This window comes from Genypterus blacodes, unplaced genomic scaffold, assembly GCF_046128005.1.
Source record: "Genypterus blacodes isolate CSIRO-AG114 ecotype Tasmania unplaced genomic scaffold, CSIRO-AGI_Gbla_v1 ptg000070l_1, whole genome shotgun sequence".
Taxonomy (NCBI): Eukaryota; Metazoa; Chordata; class Actinopteri; order Ophidiiformes; family Ophidiidae; genus Genypterus; species Genypterus blacodes.
In genome coordinates this window covers 5269388-5292687 of record NW_027466880.1, presented here as the reverse complement: position 1 = coordinate 5292687, position 23300 = coordinate 5269388, and the positions used below count along the sequence as shown (strand labels likewise).

General features: G+C 39.9%; 1 protein-coding gene across 3 annotated transcripts in view; it reads right to left on the bottom strand.

Moving 5' to 3' along the window:
• Positions 1–23300, bottom strand: part of ippk (inositol 1,3,4,5,6-pentakisphosphate 2-kinase) — a 32204-nt gene that overhangs the window by 5941 nt on the left and 2963 nt on the right. The window contains exons 2-10 of one of the 3 annotated variants that reach the window (XM_076156541.1): positions 22831–22890; positions 21996–22091; positions 21158–21224; positions 19268–19386; positions 15135–15224; positions 14924–14982; positions 13416–13488; positions 11973–12125; positions 8473–8605 (exon numbers count right to left, since the gene is read on the bottom strand). In XM_076156541.1, the coding sequence (XP_076012656.1) occupies positions 8473–8605; positions 11973–12125; positions 13416–13488; positions 14924–14982; positions 15135–15224; positions 19268–19386; positions 21158–21224; positions 21996–22091; positions 22831–22890 (850 nt within the window). Of the gene's footprint in view, positions 1–8472; positions 8606–11972; positions 12126–13415; positions 13489–14923; positions 14983–15134; positions 15225–16861; positions 17044–19267; positions 19387–21157; positions 21225–21995; positions 22092–22830; positions 22891–23300 lie in introns of those variants that run through there. The other 2 variants (XM_076156542.1, XM_076156543.1) reach the window with 2 other exon arrangements.

Here is a 23300-nt window from a genome sequence, read left to right as displayed (position 1 = left end):
TAATCAAAAATGGAGTGAGGAAGAGCTTGAGGCTGTCCATAACGTTGATGAGGTGAAGAAATTGGCTGTAAAAAGGGGCAGTAGGGATCTTTTGTGTCGAGACGGTTTGGCTTCAAAAATTTGGATAAGCAAACAGCAAGCAATTCAGCACAAATAATGCATTAAATGGGAACACAAAACAGTTCAAGAATGCAGGAAAACACCATTTATAATGTGCGACATAGTCTGCCATTATATTACCATTGGAATTGATGTTTTCTCTCACAACCTTGGAATTCATAAATTAACCCTCAAAATACCAACAGTTTTTCAATGAGATCACTGGCACTGAGAATTCCGTTCCTATCCAATTCAGCGCATCTGAACCATGGAATTAATAAATTAACCCTTAAGATACCAACAGTTTTTCCATCAGATCACTGGCACTGAGAATTCTTATCCTACCCAATTCAGCATCTCAGAGTATTCAAGATGCTTATCAAAATCCTTCAAGAGCCAAAATAAACTTCAGATCCTTTTGGGAACTCTAAAGTAACAGTGTATTTTACATGAAAGAATTTTTACCACAGGATGATCAAATGACAGTGCTTCATTTTTCCCACTGTAATACATAGCTCTCTTAGCCTTTAATTGCATAGATTGCATAGAGCAGGGGATGAGATACCTGCATGGTATTGGGGAATGCATTGGGGGCGGCAGTAGCTCACTTTACTCATACTGCAGCATATTTTATACACTGAACAAAAATATAAATGCAACTCAATGTAATGTTTACTGTCATGTTCAATTTGTTTAGATCAAAGATTTGTTCTCAATTATCTTATTTCTCAGAAATTTTGCCTCACTGCCTTTTATCATCCTCTCCACCGTCCACTGAGTCCCTCAATGTCTTTAGAAAAATGCTTTAAGAACCAAATCTTTCGTGAACACCTTCACACTTAATGTATACCTACATTAACAGATTAGTTCAGTTGGTTTATGAAACGCGCCACCGAGGAAAACCATGCCCCGAGCTCAGTTGACAGCATATCAAATCCATTGACCCCGATTGGTACATAAGTCTCCCACCTTTGGTAGGAGCCACACCTCAGTCCCTCTCCCCACAAGCCACTCCCTTGCCAAGGACCTCGAACCCTTTGACCATGCAAACAAAGATGCAAATGTTAACGATTACCTTATGGAAATTGAACACTGCCTTGCCTCTTGCCAAGTCGCATGAGAAACTGAAGCTCATCTCAACTTCCAGAAGCATTCATGCGTTTTTTTGGTATTCAACTGTCTCGCATCCCAGAAGCTACACAAAGCTTTGTAGGGTCCCACAAGAAGAGTACATGTCAAACTTTGACAAGACATCAGCCTGTGCCAGTCAGTGTATAGTCACCAGAAGCGAACAAAGCCTACCCGTGAATATCACAGGCGGCTGCGGTGTGCCTACTTAGAAGGAAGTAGTGAGCGGGGTCTCGACACAGATAGAGGTTTCAGGTCTCTCTCTTACTTCACAACTCCATCCATGTGTGACAACCCATGTTACACTGATGTGTAAGCAATGAAAACCCACCAAGCAGGAGATTAGGAAGAAGTCACAGATGATGTGGGACACAGTGGTAAGCTCACTGACCACTGAGGTGAGAGCGTTAGGTATCCAGTCATCAGGGAACCCTGAACTAGGACTGGAGGGTCGCGAAGCCCCACCCTCTAGTACAAACAAAATCTAGTGCATTAACTTTGTCCACAAAGGTGCATCTACTCAGTGTTGGTAGAGGTTCTATCAGTGTCCAAGCATTGCTCGACACTGGAGCTGAAATTGGCTTAATTTACATGGAGACCTTTCGAGGCAGAGCAATGCTTTCCATGGGTACGCCCTGCAGACTGAACCATGTGATGTGAACCTTGTCTGCTACATACAGAACAGCCATCACCATCACCAAGAGCAACTCTCAGGGTCCTCCTTGGTGGTTGGATCATCACAGCAGGTAACAAGATAACATATGTAGGGGACTATCATCACATTCCAACCCTTAAGACCATGTGGTCGGCCATGCATTTCTTTGTTCACAAAACTACAATCCAGAGATGAAGTGAACCAACCCCCTCTTCACACCTTGATGTGAAGATGTCATAGACCCAGCTGCCGCGACATTGGTCAAAAGGTTAAGCCTTGGCTGTGAGGTCATTTGCAGTATAACAAGCTGCGGAAAATCAAAATCCAGTCTTTCTGGCTCAACTCAAGGCAGAAAGGAGACCTAAGAACTTGCCCTGGATGTTCCAATCCAGCGAACACACAAACTCCAAGGCCTGCACCTCTGTTTGCAAGTGTCTGACTGTGACTCAACTTGTGGACCAAGCAGCGATACACTTCTACATTTTCCTCCTACACCACAGAGATAACTTTCTATCTTCTTCAAGCCCAGAACTGAAGACTTGGAGCAAAGCTCACCACAACGGACAAACCATCGACTCAGTGGACCCTCAGCGCAGCTGTCTCATCGATGCTACAGAGAATCACAAAACCTGATTCTATTAAGTAAGGCTTTAAAGTTTAAACAGATTCAGATTAAGAGTCAGATTTAGATTTAGATCTAAGTAGATAAATACACTGTATGGAATACTGTATTTTCTATGTTTAATATTTCTGCTATTGTGTTCAAGTTTTCTAACTCTCTCTGCCTCTTATAAATAAAAAAAATGGATAAACCCCCCATGGTGTAAGACACACACATGCTCCCTCACAGGCCAGGTTCATTGACCCAAAACTGAATCGGCCATCTTGGCTGTAAACCTTAGCTCCCAGGTACCCCTCCCTCGTAGGTGTGTTTATAACTTCGCCACTTCGTGTACATGTCACGCACACACAGACACACACACACACACACACACACACTCAAGCTTTACTTCCCTTGTGATTGAATCCGTTTTTGTCTGAACTTCTTGCTATTGTTTTATGTCTTCCCGGTTTATTATATTTATGGTGATGACTTTTATTATTGTGAGTTATTAACCCTTTCGTACTATAACAAGTGTCTGAAATTGTTTGCTTTCATTATTGTACGATTTCATCCTCTGTCCACGCCAACTCTCACCCTTCCCAGCTAAGACTTATGGTGAATCTTTGAGGCTTAGGTCAACTATCTGCTATCTTTTTCCCTTGTAAATAAGGGTGGTTCCCCGTGGACTTTAATTGATTAGTTATTTATTTTATTTTAATTGCAATATTTGATTAAGTAATGACACCAACACATACTAACTGCATAATCAGCTTCAACATGACAGAGCAGATAAGACGGCCTGACTCACAATCCACTATGTTTCAAATGTCAGCCCACTCCTCTACAACCAACTGCTTTTAACTCTTTCCAGGATCAGGTAACTAACAGTAAAAACCTTCCTTTCTCTTTTCCCTTCCTTAAGATTTTCGTCTTTGTGCCTTTTATTTATGTCAGTACCCATGACCAGAAGTAAGTTAAAGCAATATAATGTTGTAAATTGTAGCTCTGGTTTAATATGAAGACATTTGAGGAAATCACAGGCAGTTACTTAACAATGGTCACGGTGTCATTGTTTGCCTTGTGTGTGAATACTCGCTGTCAATTGTCGATGCTTTTATAATTTAGGTGCAAATCTGGCTCTCGTGACAGCCAGCTGTTGCTATAAAATGTCAGTCTATATGTGCCCTCTTACATGTAAAAAGACGCATAATTCATTGTTTTAATGCTAAAATACCAATGTGATAATTCACCTCATTGTGATTTAAAGTATATCTTATGGTATAGTATATATATAGTTATTCATTATATAATATGAGATATTCTAAGAGAAGAAGTAAATGAGATCTCGTGTTGGAAATAGAAAAACCACAAAGAGGATCACTAACTCATTAATTTTAGGGAGCATTTGCTAAAGGTTTTCACTTGGAAATTTTGGTTTTGTTTCTGCAAATTTAGTTTTTATTCTAGAGCACTATTTTCATTTCATTTCTTTATATACCTTTCCAGGGACATGGAGAAGGTATGAAATAGGTAATGCAATCTGCAATACTTTTATTGCACTGTTATGAAACAAACTATGTTTGGGATATAGAACTGTCATTGTGTTATAGCAATTAGCAAATCCAACTATTGGACATTCTGATTCATTAACTGAGTTTGCTTCACAGTGAGAACATGCGAGAAACAATTCTGCTTTTAGTCTAAAACCATTGCCTTCCAACTGGTCCCATGCCAACATGCCATGGTTTGCAACCTGCGCCTAGGTACTTGGGACATCTTCATACTTGCTATGGTCATTTACCTTCTCAGATTCTTTGCCAAACAAATTGCGTTTACTGTGTTTAAACAGCCCATTTGCCCTTTTCACTATACTAGTTTGCGTATCAACATCCCCATAGACTAGTGGTTCCCCAAACTTTTTCTGCAGGGCCCCCACACCTTTAGCTTCCAAACTCCACTGGAATTTATTTTAAACATTGCAATTCATAATACTGCAACTTATTGTTTAACAAAACAAAATGAATAATTAAGTGTCAGATCACCTATAAAGTGGAATTATGAGAAGTCCAACGGTGAAATACTGCGTAACTTTTACTGTGTAACAGCTTTCTGCTTAAATGTTTTTTCTCTTCTCGTGCCACCCCTGCAATACCCACTTTGTGAACCACTGCCATAGAGCATTCAGATGTTCTCCCCCGACATGTGGATGACAAAAACCCATTTCCCCTAAGAGCTTTCTTCACGTAAATGGACCTACATTTTGGGAGAGGAGCTAATGGGAGTGTGTATGGAGCTAATGGGCGTAATCTGTGTTTGAAGGAAGAAAAAAAGGAGAAGGTGATTTTATCACCATATACATTAGCATAAGTTGACAGCAATTTTGCATTAGATTCAATGATACAATTTTCAAGTATTTTTCTCCAAATCATTTCAGCTTATGATCTTGCATTATATGGAGGCAGTGAAGAATAAAAGTATTGTATTGACTGTACCTACGAGATCATCAAACTAACCCCGATGTCATCCAAAACTCTGCATCCACACTACTGTGTCATTTCTAGTATGTACATAACCTTTGACAGCTGTGGCTTTCTGCTGTTGCCTTCACCCTACTGTCTTAGTTAACCTGAACATTACATAAATATATTGATTGGAATTGATTGGCAGCGGCAATCTTTTCAGCTTGTAAAAATGAACTGTCAGAATTACCTAAAATCTCTCAGATTGATCTGTCAAAATGGCAAGGAGTCCTTTTGTAATTGAAATTCTACTTGGATTTTTTTTTACGCGCAGTGTCCGCAGATTCATCCAGAAAATCCCCGGGCCAAGTATCTGTAACAGCTTACATGACATTCCTATGGACAGGATATAAGAAAGGAATTATTCTGGATCTTTGAAACAACTCATATTACTATATAAAGAGAAATGTCAATAAAGCTCTCCGTCTACTCATTTTTTGTTGGAACATTTTGAATAAAAATTAAGTTGTTTCTGTTGTGTCTAAAATACAGGTCCAGCTCAATAAATTAGAATATCGTGGAAACGTTGACTTATTTAGGAAATTCAGTTCAAAAAGTGAAACTCATATTTTAGATTCATTACACACAGAAACATATTTCAAGGCTTTATTTGTTATACTTTTGATGAGTGTGGCTTACAGCTCATGAAAACCCCAAATTCAGTACCTCAGAAACTTAGAACATTGTGAAAAAGTGATTTTAGACTCACATTGTCAGCTAATTTAAATCACCTGCAAAGGTTTCCTGAGCCTTTAAATTGTCCCGCAGTCCGGTTCAGTTGGCTACACAATCATGTGGAAGACTACTGAATTGACAGTTGTCCAGAAGACAGTCATTGGCACCCTCCACACGGAGGGTAAGCCACAAAATATTATTGCTAAAGAAGCTGGCTGTTCAGAGTGCTGTATCCAAGCATATCCACACATATCCACAGAAAGGAAAAAATGTGGTAGGAAACAGGTATAACCGTACCCCTATCGTCAAGCAAAACCCATTCAAGGGTTTGGGGGAGCTTCACAAGGCTTGGACTGAGGCTGGGGTCAGTGCATCAAGAGCAACCACGCACAGACGTGTCCAGGACAACTGTGGCCTCGTGTCAAGCCACTCCTGAACCAGAGACAACTTCAGAAGTGTCTTACCTGGGCTAAGGAGAAAAAGAACTGGACTGTTGCTCAGTTGTCCAAAGTCCTTAAATAATGCATATCATTTGGAAATCAAGTGGAGGGGCTCATAATCCAAATTGCTTGAAGTCTAGTGTGAAATTTCCACAGTCAGTGATGATTTAGGGGGGGCCATGTCATCGGATGGTTTTGGTCAAATGTGTTTTCTGAAGTCCAAAGTCAACACAGTCGTGTACCAGGAAATTTTAGAGTACTCTATGCTTCCTTCTGCTGACAGTCTTTATGGAGATGCTGATTTCATTTTCCAGCAGAACTTGGTACCTGCCCACGCTGCCAAAAGTACTAATAAGTGGTTTAACGACCATGGTTTTACTGCGCTTGATTGGCCAGCAAACTCACCTGACCTGAACATGTCTAAAGCAAGATGAGACACCAGACCACACAATGCAGACAAGCTTAAGGCCACTATCAAAGCAACCTGGGCTTCCATAACACCTCAGCAGTTCGAAAGGCTGATCGCCTCCATGACGCACCGCATTGATGCAGCAATTCTTGCAAAAGGGGCCCAGACCAAGTATTGAGTGCATATACAAAAACACACTTTTCAGAAGGCCTACATTTCATTTTTTATTTTGTAATATTCTAATTTTCTGAGATACTGAATTTGGGGGTTTCAAGAGCTGTAAGCCATATATATATAAAAAATTTTAAAAATAAAGGCTTGAAATATTTTACTTTGTGTGTAATTGATCTAAAATATATGAGTTTCACTTTTTCAATTGAATTACTGAAATAAATGACCTTAACCACGATATTCTAATTTATTGAAATTCACCTGTAGTTGAGGGAAATATATCTGATGTTACATACAGTAACATTACTTGGTGGATACAGTAAATTAAAAAATATATATTTACACATACACTTTATAGTTGTGCATAAATATGAAATGCACTGAAAGTTAAGTTTTCAATATTTACTGCTGAATTTCCCACAGCTATAGAGGGAATACATATCCAGGCTCCAGGTCAGGACAGTCCACCTAAATAATAATAAAACAGAAGTTCAATTTGATTTTACAGTTTTACATATAAGTAAAACTGTACATTACAAATATGTAAGTAATGAGAAATAAAAGAAAGCACCATTCCTTTGGGATCTCCCTGAAGCAAACGTTTTCTCTTTCTGTAAGCATTTTCTTGTATTTGACACATGTACCTGTATACCAATCAGAAATCAAGAGTTGTTACTGAATTGTTTTTGCTTCTTAAGTACAGATTCTTCCACCAAGTACATATTATAAGGCGCAATAAAGATGCCCTCTTGAAATCACACAAAAGGGGCAACAATTACATGTCTTAGTTATTCCAAAATATCAGGTATTAGACAAGGTGAGCTTTATATGCACTGACTGTACACTTACCTTACTGTACATTAAACAGTGCACTAGATGCCAATTCACGTTATTCAGAGAGAGTGTCCGAGACATATACACAACAGTGTCATGTCCAATGGCCAAAAATATTTTCGTAAAAAACAGTCAATTCTGTAGTTGAAACTGCATTCTCAAAGCATCAAAACAATTCAGTGTATTAACCATTATGGCACATGGACTCACAATACCTAACTAACTGAGGTAACATATTACTCAGAATGCAAATAGTCACATAATGTTAGCTTATCCAACATGGCTTACTGCACTGTTTTGGATACAACACAGTATGAATGTCAACTCGCACAAGTTTACCATGTGGACACATCCTGTTGCATCTTTGTTTAAGGTATTGTATAATAAATTTTACATGGTATGAATACCAATATGTCTTCCTCCGTGTTGGCATTGATGCCATAACACCTCGCATCCACAAGAGGCATGGCACCAGACATGTCGTGACAACCTGACAGCATCTTTTTACACCCCCTTTCCACACTGTCCCACACAATGAGAAAGACAATCAGATCCAAGAGGTATTTGCACACAAGTTGCATACAATCCAGCCCACTGAAACGGCTTGTTCAGAAAACTGACAAGACTAAAGGGATGACAGCAGCCTGCAAAAGCTGGGTTTCTGTGGATTTTTCTGTCAACTTTCAACAACCTCTATTTACAGACCACATGGATGTACTTTATACAATATTGTGCAAAGAATTGAGGTTAACATGGGACCTTTAAGACAAAAATAAAAGCGCAAAGTTCATTAAGCTACTTGTGGCTGAAACATCACTTTCAAAAGAGAGTAAACAGAAAATCTTATTCATCAAGATGGTGAAGCGTCTCCAGATGCAACCATTTGCCTGAATAGTAGGTTGATTGAAACTTAGGCAGACAGAAACAGACAGACTAACAGATAAGTAGCTTCTGACCATGGCGAATCCTCTCCCTGCTGAACAGACTGGCATCACAGAAGCTCCGCCCTTCTCCTGGACTGTCTGTAACAACCCCTCCATCGCCTCCATTCAGCAGAGCATTTACCAGAACCTGCATGCATACACCCACACACGCACACACAGACACAGACACACAAGTTTGACATTACTCATTTTCATCACAGCATCACATCAACACATCAGTGATACCAAATAATACTAAATCTACATAAATCCTGAAGTGTGGCCAACTCACATCGCAGACTGTCCTAATGAATGCACTCACACTCAACTAGTTGCAGACGTTCACTGTGCCCTGCATGACATTGAATCACTCTGTGGTCCTCTGTAGCGGTTCAATACAAATAGTTGCATGACAGCGCTGTGAAACCAGTGCTGTCATGCAACTATTTGTATGAAAACATAATCTATTGGAACACAGTAAATACATGGAAAAACAACCCATTTTGAAGCTCATTAGGACTGAATGCAAAAATATAAAGCCAGTCTATATACATGAGTTTGTCAAAAGAATGCCATGGTTGTAGCGACAGTTGAGGAGGGAATTTGCTCTTGTTCTTGCCCTGTGATAAATTGTAATGTTATGGTGCACACTTTATATAACTAGAGACTTTGAAAATGCCCTAAACCAAATGGTATACTTGTGTACTTTTAGACAAATTTTGTCTTTATCAAACCATTTTGACTACACTCTTACAATATAGTGCATTTGATTTCATTTGGTTTCACAGGCAAAATATAATACAACCCTTTATGGAAACTTTGGAGACAGAATCAGAACTAGCTAATAATTTTCATTTGACTCAAGACTTTTAATCATAACGTGCAAGCATAAATGCAACTATGATGACAGTAGAATTGCAAAAGATATTAAACAAAATGTACAGCAAATGTAAAGCTGCTGTGCCATCATTTAATTCAACACAGTACAAATGCTGTGTTGCATAGTTGTCACGAAAACGGCCTTAAAGGGATGAGAGAAATTTTATTATGTAACTGGAGTTTACTTTGTTTTACTTGACTAGCACTGTTTCAGCATCAATGCCAAAAAAAATACAATTTCCCTCATCACTGTACCTTAAGAAATATGCAGCATATAATCATGACCCCCTTTACTGATATGGTACACTGTTTGATTCTCTTTAATCTCTTCCCTTTTTTCCTGTCAGGAATTCATTTTGTTTTACCTATGCTTAAATAACAATCATACAGAGAGTTACATAGAGTACTATAAACTGTAGGACAAAGCAGAACTTTGAGTACCACCTCTGGCTCCGCACTGACACTTTGTCTTAAGTGACATTTCCATTCAGCCTATTTAGAGAGGAGGAATGCTGGCAGGTTGGACATGCTGTGGGATTTAAAGTTCAAAAAGAGAAGGAGGTTTTCATTTCAATCATTTGTTAGTTTAATTCTGTTAGTTTTGGAATGTGTCATTTTATTTTAGTTTTTGTGCCCAATGCTTTTGATTTACTTTATAAATGAAATGCTTTTGAAATAATTCTATTTTAGATTTAGTAGATAAAATCCTTGATTTGGTGTTAGATAAAGAATAGACTAAGTAAATAGACAAAATGTGTTCCCTTCATTTAACCCATCCCTGTGGAGCAGTGGGTATCCATGGTTGGACACCTAGTAACCAACTCCAGATCGACATCTCCTGCACAGGTGTGGCATATCAATGTGCTGATTAAAAGCCATGATCATAATGTAGCCCCCTTGTATGTTTCTGAACCCTTTCACACCTACTATCCTCTCGTACTCTTAGATCTTCTTTCGCTATAAACCCTCTACACCGTCTGCCAATTTCACCACCATTGGGTCTAGAGCCTTCAGCCATTCTGCCCCACGTCTTTGGAATTCTCTCCCACAGGACATTCGCAAACTTGACTCTGTTCATTTTTAAATACTGTCTCATAACACCATTTTTCAAAATGGTTTATCCGGTCTGATACCTACTCCTTAAGTCACACAACACTGACAATTTAATTAAATTTGTTACTCTTTTATTCAGTAATAATTGTAAATTCTCTGTTTTGTTTCCAGATGATTACATTTGATACATTGCTGCTTGTTTTTTTTTAAGTGGATCTTGTAAGGTGTCCTTGAGTGCTTTGAAAGGCCCCTGTTACATGCTGGGGGGTATAAATTGTGCTTTCTCTCGCCCCTGGTCTCTCTTCAGGTCCTGTCTGTGGGTGTGGCTGGAGTCGGATCCTCCTACAGCCACTGCTGTTTTTCTGAGAGTGCCGGTTCAAGTTTGATTAGACGTCCTGCTCTCTGATGGCTGCTGTCCTACTTATGGTGCCCCGCCTTTATGTGAGCCCCCTTTTTTTGATCCCAGACCTCGAGTGAGAAGACGTCTATGAGAGAGAGCATTTTGAAGTCCCTATGGGGTTGGGCTCCTTGTTTTGTGTTGCGTAGGAAGGCTGTGATACCCTGAACCCTGCATGTAGTTTACCCTAGTAAAGTAAAATACACTAGGTAAAGCTGGTAAGTGCCACCTTATGTGTTTTTGTTTGGGATTTAGTTAGAGTTGTTCAGTTTTTTTGGTTTCAGATCAGCATATTAGTTCACCAGCGCCTACAAATAAAATGCATTAATATTACCATTATTATCATTATGACTACACAAGATGACGAGTCAATAAAAGCCCACTCTACAATGTTGAGTTTTTGTTGCCACAGATGCCTCAAGAGTTAATCGATTGTGCAACTGGCATGCTAACAGCAGGAATAGTCCTGATAATTTCTCCACCATAATCTGCCTCCAGCGCTCTCTCAGAGATTTTATAAATTCATCCAAAAGGCCTCAAAACCACAGACCACTTTTAACCACGCCAACCCAGGCCACATCCAACTTCTTCACCCGTGGGACCATTTGCCTGCAGTTTGGTGTCACAATGCATGTGAGTGGGCAAGTGCTCATTTTTGATGGATACTGGCGCACTGGAGAGAGTCTTCACAGATTAATCAGGGTTTCAGCTATACAGGGCAGATGGCAGGCAGTGTATGGCGTCGGGTGAGTGAGCGATTTGCTGAACATCAACATTGTGAACTGAGTGGCCCATGGTGGTGGTGGGGTAATCGTATAGGCAGGCTGATATTGTGATAAGATCCTGAGGCCCATTGCTGTGCCATTCATCCACTGCCATCACCTCATGTCTCAGCATGACAGTGCATGTCTGCATGTTGCAAGAATTTTTACAATAACTCCTCAAACCTGTCCCAGTTCTGGTACATGGTACACTGAACAGACATGTCATCATCATGTCTCATTGAGCACGTTTGGGATGCTCTGGATGGCACATACAACAGCATGTTCCAGTTCCCGACCAATATTAAACAGCTGTGTACAGTTATTGATCACAATTTGATCAAGGATCAAAAATTAACAAGCAGCCTTCACAACCATAAAGACTTTGGGTTAAATAAATACACTTGTGCATTCTGTGGATTTACCTGGATGAAGTCATTCAGGACAGCTCTGCTGGTCATGTGATTATTGATGCGGTTATTTCCGTACAAGAAGTATGGCTTAAGATGATGCAGGAGGGAGTTTGAGTCCACGGAGTCATCAATGTCCCCTTTACTGGTATATATACACTGACCACCCTGGGACACAAACATACACACAAAAAGGGATAATCATATTCTCAGCAGCAATACAGTGAGCAACATCAGAGACATGTTCAGAATGAATTGTATGACCAAAAATGTCAAGCTGAATTATTACACTGGCAATTGAATTCCCCTGCTGCAGTCTGAAAAAGGTGCGCTACAAAAAACAAGAGACAGATAAGTGAGCAGTATCCTGCTAAAATAGGACCCACTACAGTTGAGATAATGCACAGTTGAGGAGGGTAGGGAAATACAAACAACGACCTGAAAAAGCACAGAAGCAACAACACACCAAACAGTCCCTTCAGATTTTCCTGATTCCGTGATAATTCCGGGTAATCTCAATGCAATTTCAACAAAACGGCACATTCTTTACAGTGCTGCATGATTTTCCATTTTACCTCTCAAATTGCAAAGATAATCAAAATGGTGCGAGAAAGCTTCGAAACGCATTTGTCACGGAATAGGTAAATGCGTCCTAGGCAGCTTCTGAAGCATATTCTGCTCATCAAATCACCCCTAGTCACAAACTGTCAGCATTACAATCTGTAGTTTACTCTGGGCGCCTCCCCAATCAGACCAGTGATGGCATGTATAGTCGCCATCATTCAACATCTGGTTGTAAAGGTGGTGTTCAGAAAACAATGTGGGCTTCATAGATAACTGGCAGACAATCTGGGGAAGACACATATGGTAGCATCACAGCACGGTCAGTGATTGCGCAGCCATTTCATCGAAAGGATAGGAAGGTGACAATAAGTTTAACATGAACATTAGCACAGCCTTTCTCTGTCTTTGCCCCTCTCCCCCGTGTGTAAAAATAGTCTGGATATGGCGATGTGTTACATACATGGAGCCATCTAACAGAACCATGACAATGTGGCTTCACTGATATCCCTCTGGTACAGAACACAATAATTCATCAGCAATGTGTTATTATCCACCACCTATAAAACCTGACTGCTTCACTAGCTCACAATGTTTATTTGTCTCCTTATGCATCTACGCCATGTGTATCACATTTCCTAGGTCACACTTATATTTCTTTTTTCTCCCCCTTTCTGTGTATAAAAAACAATCTCCAAAATGTTTCATAACTACATGCTCATTGCAATGACAAATGCTTTCTTCAAGAAAAATATTGAATAATTATTGAACTTAAAAAATGCAGCTACACACCGTTTCAAGCTATGATCCTTGTGATAGCTGATTGAGTTAACCTTGCAAAGATGTACAATAAACATATGACATAACAGTAACCTCATTCATGTGCTTGTGGCTCACCTTGAAGATTTTGAAGTTGTTCTGAGGTTCTTCAATCAGATGCCTGATAGCAAAGTGCATTCGCTGTCTGTTCCTAAACAGGCGAATACAGAATGTTGGTTAGCAATGCGGTAATTCGTAGTACTAACACTAAACATCATACTCAGCGTAGTTCTAGTAGCAGATATAATAGTAAATGTATAGAGAAACTGAACATTACAGTCGACTATAATGGTTACCTTGAAACTACTAAGGGAAGAAGGGGGGGGGGGAGATATATTAAACAATACCGAAATTAACAAAATGGGCCACGTCTAACTTAATTTACTTACTACTTACTACCAAATTACAACATTTCGTTTGTTTATTTCACAAAAATGGAACCAAAACAAACCCAAATGGTGAAAAGGGAACAAGTGCAGATGTATGACAGCAAAGAAAAATTAATCTTATTTTGTGAGTTTTTTCTGAAATTGCTCATTACTACCTGCTTAACTAAAGCAGTGATGTGAGAGTTTGCATGCTTGAGTAAACTGACCATCAAATTTTCCAGGTCTAATACTCAGGGAACATCATGTCAAATGATTTTAATGACATTTAGGGAAACAAATCAACTCACTGCCTCAATAAGAATAAAATCAAAGTTTTGACGTGTAAATAGTGTGTTCGTTTTTCATTCCCTTCTTAACCGACATTTATAGACATTTTCTCCAATCAGATTTTTTTCTTTTCACATGGTTTATTGTACACCAGGGGTCTCCAACCTTTTTTCCTCCGAAAGCTTATTTGACAAAATAAAAGTGTCCGAGAGCTACTCATGTTTGACGCTATTAGTAAAACTTATTCACATGGCTGATTCCCCACCCAAACCAGCTGATAAAGCGTCTTTTGTTTGAACACTTACAAAATGTCGATATCCAACACTCACAATTTGTATCAAAAAGCACTTAAATTCAGCAACATGAGTTTTTTGTCCCACCTGTCCTGATGTTAGTGAGATGACAGAGTGTCTGCTGTCTGCAACCCTCTTAAGTTCACTCTTATGGGGCTCCTTTACCTTCTATATTCGTAGCCTGCTAGCAGTCGTGCCGTGAAAAGTTGCTGTGTGCTAGACAGACACGCTCGCACCGCAAATGAGACACACACACACACTTTAATTCCTCATGAAAATAGTACATTTTGTGCCTTTGATTGGGGCTATTTTGCATAGTCATTGTCAAATCCAGCGTGCGCTTGCGTGCGCCATTTGTTGGACTGACAGCTGATTGGCTAATAATCATTTTCTGACAGAAGGGGCCCGCGAATTTGATTGGATACACATTTAAACAGGTTTACCAAGTGACGTTGTGTTATCAAATGTATGTATTCTTTGAACCTATAGCAAGCTACTCAGAAATTGGTGGCGAGCTACTGGAGACCCCTGTTGTATACCATAGGTGTGTGTGTGTGTGTGTTCAATTTAATTCAATATTTTTAAGTTGCAGAAGTTACAGCAGTAGTTGTGATGGTCATAGAAGTAATAATGTCACCCTGAGAACAGGTCCAGAGGACAGTAATGGCTGCGTCTCTTCCATTTCCCATTGGCAACCTACACACACACAGACAGAAAGACAGAAAGCGAATGCGTCAAAATAACCTCAAGTTGTTTTGAGTAATAATGCAAACAAACCAACAGGTGTGGACAAAAACATAACCTCCTTGCTGGAGTGAGAGATTTAGATGGATTAGTGAGTGTTTTACCTTGTAGTGTTGGTGCATGCAGAAGCGGCACACTTTGGTTTTGATGTCTTTGCTGACATGTTTAGACGATGGCAGGAAACCACATTTAGGCTGAAAAAACACAAACTCTCCGTCAAGTTTCTTTACTTAACTTCTTTTCCAGGTGGGAGCTATGTCATTCACCAACTAAGATCACTAAATACTTATGCAAACACCGTAACTTTGCAAAGGTCAAGCTAAATAACTGTTATTTCAAAATTTCTCATTCAGGTCCATCTCTACTTTAAAGGAAGTAAAGCATATTACCCCATGGGCAGTAGAAGGACAGAGTTTTGTTTAATTAGTGTATCTAAACGGCAGTTATTCAAGAGTAAAAGTGTATGTTGGTGACATGCAGCTATGACTTGTGTATCCCAAATTACTAGCAAAAAATCAGAGCTCAGCAGCCATGTTTTCATCTTTGAACTCAAGTTCTAACAGAGAATATTCTGGGTTAACAGCAACCGTTCTCCTTTCACAGTGAGAGAAACATAGTTTCTAGAGTAATTTGACCCCAAACTTTTTTCTCCTACTTTTGGCGTAATATGGGCATCCAACCAGCAGGTACCGCATGTCGATGAAAGCACGGCAACCACAAATGGCTGGCCCGAAAGTGGAGTACGTCCCAAAAGACAATCTCGATTTGCAATCTTGTCCAAGGAGAGGAAAAGATTACTACTGGGGCTAAATCCACAGTCCAGATACTTTAGAAAACTCTGTTTAGGTGTAAAAACGATCTACACTCACATTTTCAGTATAAGACAAGCCAGCCATACAAACGACAACGCCTAAAAATGCACAATTTCCCGATTCAAACACAACAGTCAGGTACAGACAGGGACTTGTTGGTCCAGACCTGGTCTAAAATTTCTTTTTTCTTTGTGTGGCTGACAAAATCACTGAGCAATAAGCAGCTGTGATTGTTAAGTACACAAAAGCAGGGAAATTGTTGTTTCCAGGCATCAGCATGCCAACATTTCTTCTCACTCTTCACAGGTGAGACATTTCATGAAATTTCAACAAAATGACTGTCGTAATTTTTTTTTCAATAATATTGAAAAAAATGTGTTGTCCCTGGTCATTTCGGAACAAGAGCTCAAGTTTTAACAACATTTTACAATTTACAACAATACAAACCATTTCCTTAATAATGGTTGGGGCACCACAATCGGTAATTGATTTAACTGTTGTCACATATTGGCTGGAGGAGTAAATTATTTCTGCTCAGAGACTCTGGTAATTATGAATCGCTTCTCCAACATGCAAATTAAGAAATACTGTAGTAACACATCTTTAAAAGTGACAGACAAACATCCATGAATGAGGAAACGTGGCGTGTGACAATTCTGCTGTATTGAAACATACATTTTTTACTGGTTCTTGGTGTGGTCTTAAATGCCAATTCTTTGCCCAGTGACAACCACAGCCCTTGAAACCCGTGCAACATTGCCTTAACAACAGCTCTGAAGATTAATGCAAAGCCAACAATCATGGACATTAGGAACAGTGGCGCCTGCAGAAATGAGTCCTGGGGGTGGCCAGATAGGGCCACTGAAAGTCTTTGGGGTGGCCAACCACGAAGTTGTTGACAGGGTGAGGGGGTGCTGTCTGTCTTGTTTGGGAGAAACACACTGAAGCTTCCACTGAAATCCATCAGCTTGAGCTACAGACAGGTGAAGGTGAGGCTCGTGTTGGAACAGAGAACTCACCTGATCCTGTTGTCCGTAATACAAATGCCCAAGTTTGTACTGGACGCAAGTGGAATGCACTGCAAAGAGCAGACCATCAGTCGTCTGAAACACCAGGAGATAGTTGGATTGCAGCAACCAGGTAAGGGCAGGCCTTGGATGGGGAACAACACCAAAGATTCCACAGCGAAGGAGGGACATGGCGATATTGCTGGAAGCAAACAGGGCTAGCCCAGTAACATCACAGCGTCTTATCCAGATTGTTAGGCAAGAGAGTGAGGCCCAGAGTCGCAGCACAGCCAAGTGGTCCCATCCAGAGGAGAGTGGATTATGCCAGCTGACCTTGACCGCCAACTGAAGTTCCCTCAGGAGATCGCCACGTCCACCCTACCACCCGACATTGTGCTCTGGTTCATCCCCACAAGCACAGTCATCATGGCGGAACCAACTAACCCGGGAAGAGGGTATGGAGGCAGCCTTCGAGAGAAAGAAGCTAAGGTATGCAGAGCTGGCATCACTGTGTTCCCAAGCACGGTGGAGGGCATTTACATACCCAGTGGAAATTGGCTGGAGCATCCACCCAGCAACTCCTGAAGTCGCATGGGATCACAGGCTCTAAGCTCAAGAAGGTGCTCCAAGACTTTGCAGTGAAGGTAGGACAAGGGAGCTTCTAGCTCTGGCTCCACAGAAAGGACAAGGCAAGGGGGAAAACATGGTCGGGGTTGTCTGCAGGGAGGGGCGAAGTCCCTGTCTCTGCTTCATCCCCCTGAGGTGTTCCGGGATGAATGGCGCTAAACCTCAGTGAAGGGTGGCACCTGGCTGATGACCCTGCAGCCAATCCGACAGCACTATCAGAGGTGGTTTCATCTATTGTCATGCGCAGGGGTCAGGAACCTATGGCTCTTTCGATGACCGCATATGGCTCGGACTGTGAACGTCACCACATACATCACCAACACACGCCTCTATAAGCGCTTTGCAAAAGTCTTCCTGGATTACTCGCTTCGAAGCCTTGACACGAAAGGACACATCACTAGCCCGCAGACAGTTCTCAGCTGACATTGTTGAACACGCATGCAGCTCTTAGCCGGCTGACGACCGACCGGCCGCCCCCCCGTCACACCAACTGATCGCGGCGCATATGGCTCGCAAGGAAATACATGTAGAAATATTTCGCTTTTTTGGCTCACTCAGTAAAAATGTTCCCGACCCGGCGTAATGTCCAACCTCTGGTGGAAGTTCCTAGCTAAACTTGTGTGGAACTAATTTGGTTTCAAAGTGTGCAGTTTTGTAAAAAAAAAAAAAAATAAAATTTTTAAAACATGTTTAAATCACATCACAATAGAAACAATTGGCCTCCATTGGAAATTGTTTTGATAAATGGAATTTCAAAAGTGTAATGACATTTCCAGGTGAAAGTACAAAGGAGTGGAAGGAATTCTAAAACTATTTTTTTAATTTCAATATCATTGTTTCTGATTAAACTACTTAGAGCTATGTATATAGTCAGCACCCTAGCACAGCACATTCTCTAGGTGTGGAGTGATTAATAAGCTGGCAACTCATCACTACTATTATCTTTAGAGTGAAAAATAAATGTAAACGCAAATTAAAATAATGACAAAACTTTTACCAGTTTTAGTTAATGTAAAAACCGTTTAAACTCAATTTAAAATGTGCCTTTTCTTGTGCAGTTACTCATGTTAAGCTTTAGTTTTCTCACTGATAACTGAAACTTCAAAAAGGAAAAAAATGGAAGCACAACCCTTAACCATAACTGTGTTACTTGCCAATTAAATGTGCAATGTGTGAAGTATTACATAGGTTCTGTGGATAGTACTTCATGGTTGGATAAAGATGGTGCTAATAAAGATATTAGCGCAAATGTTTCAATAACATTGGTAGTAATACTGTACTAGCTAAGGTGAAAAACGTACATATTCCAATGCTTCTATACTGTACATTTCATTGATCATGATAATTTTTCCTCTTCGTATGATGAACCAGGACTGCTTTGCCAAAATTAGCACGTCCTGTGTCAAATTTTTTTTTTTACAATTTATTTAGCCTAGAAACGCTAGCAACATCAGCATCGGAATCACAAGACACCGTCACACAACAACCAGCTCTAGGCGATTTCCTATAATTGGAATAAATATATCTTAAATGGTTTAATTTCTCATATTGTAGCTCGACTTGTCCAGATTAACTACAATAAGTACATATTTCCATGATCAAATATCTCAAAGGTTTTGCAATATGCCATCATTTTCCAAAGCATCGATAGGCTTCAAAAACTCATTTCCATGACATGTATAGGGATTTCATTACTTAGTAACCTAATTTGTACAGTGTGAGTGTGTGAGTGTGAGTGAGTGTGAGTGAGTGTGAGTGAGCGAGTTTGTGTGTGTGTGTGTGTGTATACACCTTGATCTCAATGCAGAGTGGAGGAGTGTGTGTTTGCTGGTGAAGAGTTGGCGACGTCAGGTTGGGCAGACAGAGAGCACAGCCACTATAGATGTCCATCACCTTATCACAGCGCCAGGCTGACACACAAAATTTCATGAAGGTTAGAGTGGGTTTCAGTGCATATGTTGGATAAGCATACATGGTACCTTTACACTCAAAATCACACAAAATTTGACATTAAACAGTGCTGTTCCGACTGGCCTGTGCGCCTTCTAGTTTCACATGGAACAATGGTGTGAGTTAAGTTACAAGTTAACTACCAAGTATACATTTCCCTTAGTGATTGGCAGTTCTGTGGTTTAGATTTGGTGGGCTGATAAACTAGGGCAATCCTTGGAGTCACCAAAAAATGATTTTAGGGCCATGAGTTCTAGCCCTCATGGACAGAAAACTTTGCTTCTACTATTGCTTATGATTAATATAACAAGGCCTTTGTCTGCGGCGCAGATATTCTGTTTGACATATTATAACAAAGAGATAATCAAGTCTAGAATAAAAGACATTTCCATGTCCAAAATATCAGCACACAGCAATCAGCTGGATTGAAAGTCACCACAGTATAGTTTAAATCCAATGCCTGACACAACATGCTGACTGGGGGGCATTTGCTTATCTTTTCTATTGCTGGTTTTCCAAATAATAGTGATCAGTGCAAAGGCCATAGTGCAAATGCACAAATATATCAGTGACACCACTAACAGACACGGAAAAAAATAACTCTCCATTCTTTCCAGTCTTGCTGTGTTCATTCATTACTTTGTGTTCGTAAGACTGCCAAAAAAAAGGTGAAAAGAAAAAAATCTCAACATGGTAGCACATATTATACTTTTCCCATCGTACTGGTTTGGGCAAGATTACAGGCAGGTGCTTGAAACGGACAGGAGACATTGTAAAAAATCTCATCCCCAGAACAGCTGGTAATCCTGGCAACCTTGGAGGCATGGATGAGAAGCGGCTGATTTTAATAATCTCAATGTGCAGTTTTACAAGAATGACTTGTGAATGAACTATAATGATAACCATAATGAACAAGATCGGTGGGAGGCTGGTGTGGTCAAAATGAGAATTAGAATCAATTGATTTGAAAAATGTTGAAATGTTGCCAGTATGCAACATAGTCTGTATTGATTAAATACGATTCCAGGTAGAATTACTTTGTTTCGGTGCCATGATTTAAATTCATTTTAGACATGTGTTGCTGATATTGCACAATGATTAACCAGATATTTTAAATGGGCACTTCGTGTGAAATAGATTGCTGACCAGCAGAACCTTTAACAAAATGATCTTGACTCACAAGCAGACAGAAATTTTATGGAGGTGTAGTTGTTTTAAAAATCAATCTGCATTATCTTGGGTATGGTCTAGAACAGTGGTGGCGAACACTTGGCCCGGGTCCAGCTCGAGTGCTCACAGATTTTTCTCTTGGTGTACATAACTTCATATTTCATTATTTCATAATCATATTGTAAAATAACCATCTGAAATGCATATGCTATATTTCCCCCCGTCAGACCAGCTGATCACAGTGCAAACTGACTGACTCTCAACCCCCCGCACTCAACAACGGAATGTTGTTGGGTTTTGTTGTGGCTCTTTGAGCTGGACGGGTTAACCACCCCTGGTCTAGAACAACCATTGGTATAAATGTATATTCTTTACTTATTAATGTTGAAACTTATTAAGAGAGGCAGGTAACATGAAAAGGCTGTTAGTGTAGCTCCAAAGCAACAATATTGACACATTCCTAAAACAAAATACATAATTTGTAAGTTACAGTTTGTTATACAAGACTAAAATTCAAAGTGCTTTACATAGAAATGATCAAAGTTTTTTACACTGTCCTACCTGGCCTTTGACGTTGAACTTTAATTGACAGCTGTCTGACAAATTCGAGCGGCAGTTTGACCACCTCCTGTAGAGAAAAGTAATCCAATATAATGTAGTTAACGAACAACATCGTGTATTTCTGTCTGTCCCCATCTCTATGGGCATAATACTGTATGTGTTGTATTTTGAGTTTGAAGTTAAAGCCAGTCCAACATGACTTATTCCAGAAGGTTTGCTGTGAAAGCCAGTCCAACATGACTTATTCCAGAAGGTTTGCTGTGAAGAGCTGTTAACTACCTATGCAAGCTGAGATGGAAAACAACCTTAACAGTTAATTCCACCACAGTTTATCTAGTATGAAACTGTTCTGTTTTCATATTTTTTAGTTGCCAGAATAATGCCAGAAACAACAATCCACTGTAAACACGATGATGCAACAGGACTAAAACACAGATTGTAAACATGTAATAATAATACTAACAACAATCAACAAGATCCAGAAGAATCCATTCCAGATCAGCTTATGACAGATGTTAGATAGTAGAGTGTGGTTACAGAACGGGCAGCAGTACCCTGGCTCCATAAACTCCCTTACTACTATGGTTGACTTATAACAATAACCCTGAACTAACACAAAGAAAGCAGAACACTCCGGCCCAACGAGGAGAGCCATACATTTAACAGAGCCTTAGCTAATGTAACACTAAAAAGGTAGTGTGGTTGGTATTTGTCTTTCTTCTAAGGTGTAGTTTGGTTAACGCCTTGGCTCTACTGAGAATTGTACATTTATGTATTTAATATCTGTTTTGGTATTGTGGAATAATTATTCTATGCTTCAATTGATGAATTATCCTACCCCACTGTGGATGAATTTCTCTCCCAGCAGTCTGCTCATCACATTGGAGCTGAAGTCGACAATGTTCTGGATCTGTCTGAAGGCCTGCTCCACAGTCTGAAAGAAAGTGACAGACAGATGTGTAAACAACTACAATTAAATCCGATTTGGAGATACTCCAAATGTCAACATAGCAGTGAAGTTATTCATTTTGCCCAAGTCCAACACATTTCAAAATTCTCACACACACACACACACACACACACACACACACACACACACACACACACACACACACACACACACACACACACACACACACACACACACACACACACACACACACACACACACACACACACACACACACACACACACACACACACACACACACACACACACACACACACACACACACACACACACACACACACACACACACACACACACACACACACACACACACCCTAGAGCCCCAAAATGGTGTGTTGAGCTGTAACACAAAGGGAAATGCCACTTCAAACATTGCTATCAAGTATTGTGGCAGAAAAGGCGAGTGACTGCAGATTATTCTGATTTCAGCTTCAATTACTTTAAGTACATACTTTGATCATCATCGAGTCACAATAAGCTTATTAACAAACTAAGTTGTGGGTTGACAGTGTAAGTTAAAATAGGAACTGAAGTTAAATGATGAATCTGATATAATTTGCACTCATTTTACAGAAAAGATCAGGAAACGAGAAGAATCTATTGAAACCTCAAAATCTGACTTTTTTCTTTATAAATCCAGTATCAAAGATGGCTCTGGACCAGAATTCTGCTCTAGACAGAAACTCACACAGACAACATTTACCTGTGTTGGGTTTTCGGAGTCTTCTGCTGGATACTTGAGCAGACGGAGAACCCGAGGATGCTACAAGAAGAGAAGAGAATCTCATTCAACAGGCACCCCGGAATCCCATTTTCTAACCATCAGAGTCACCTGATTACCTTGGTGTTTGAGTTTTTATGTAGTTGTTAATTGCATTGACACTCAAGTACAACCTTAATTTGTGTGTCCTAACTTGTGTAGCCTCTTGACAATGGAGCTCCGAGTACATAGAAGTAATGTAACAATTAATGCACAAGTTAGTATTATGCATCATGTAGACAAATCAGGCTTACACTTGACTGTGGAAAACAAACAAGCATTTTAGTGATAATAAATAACTTTTCTATTTCTCTAAACAACGTAAGTAAGTACATTCACCAAATGGCGGTTAAGACATGTAAAATATAGCAAGTAGAAAAGTCAGTTCAAAATCTCAAAATAAAAAGCTGTCA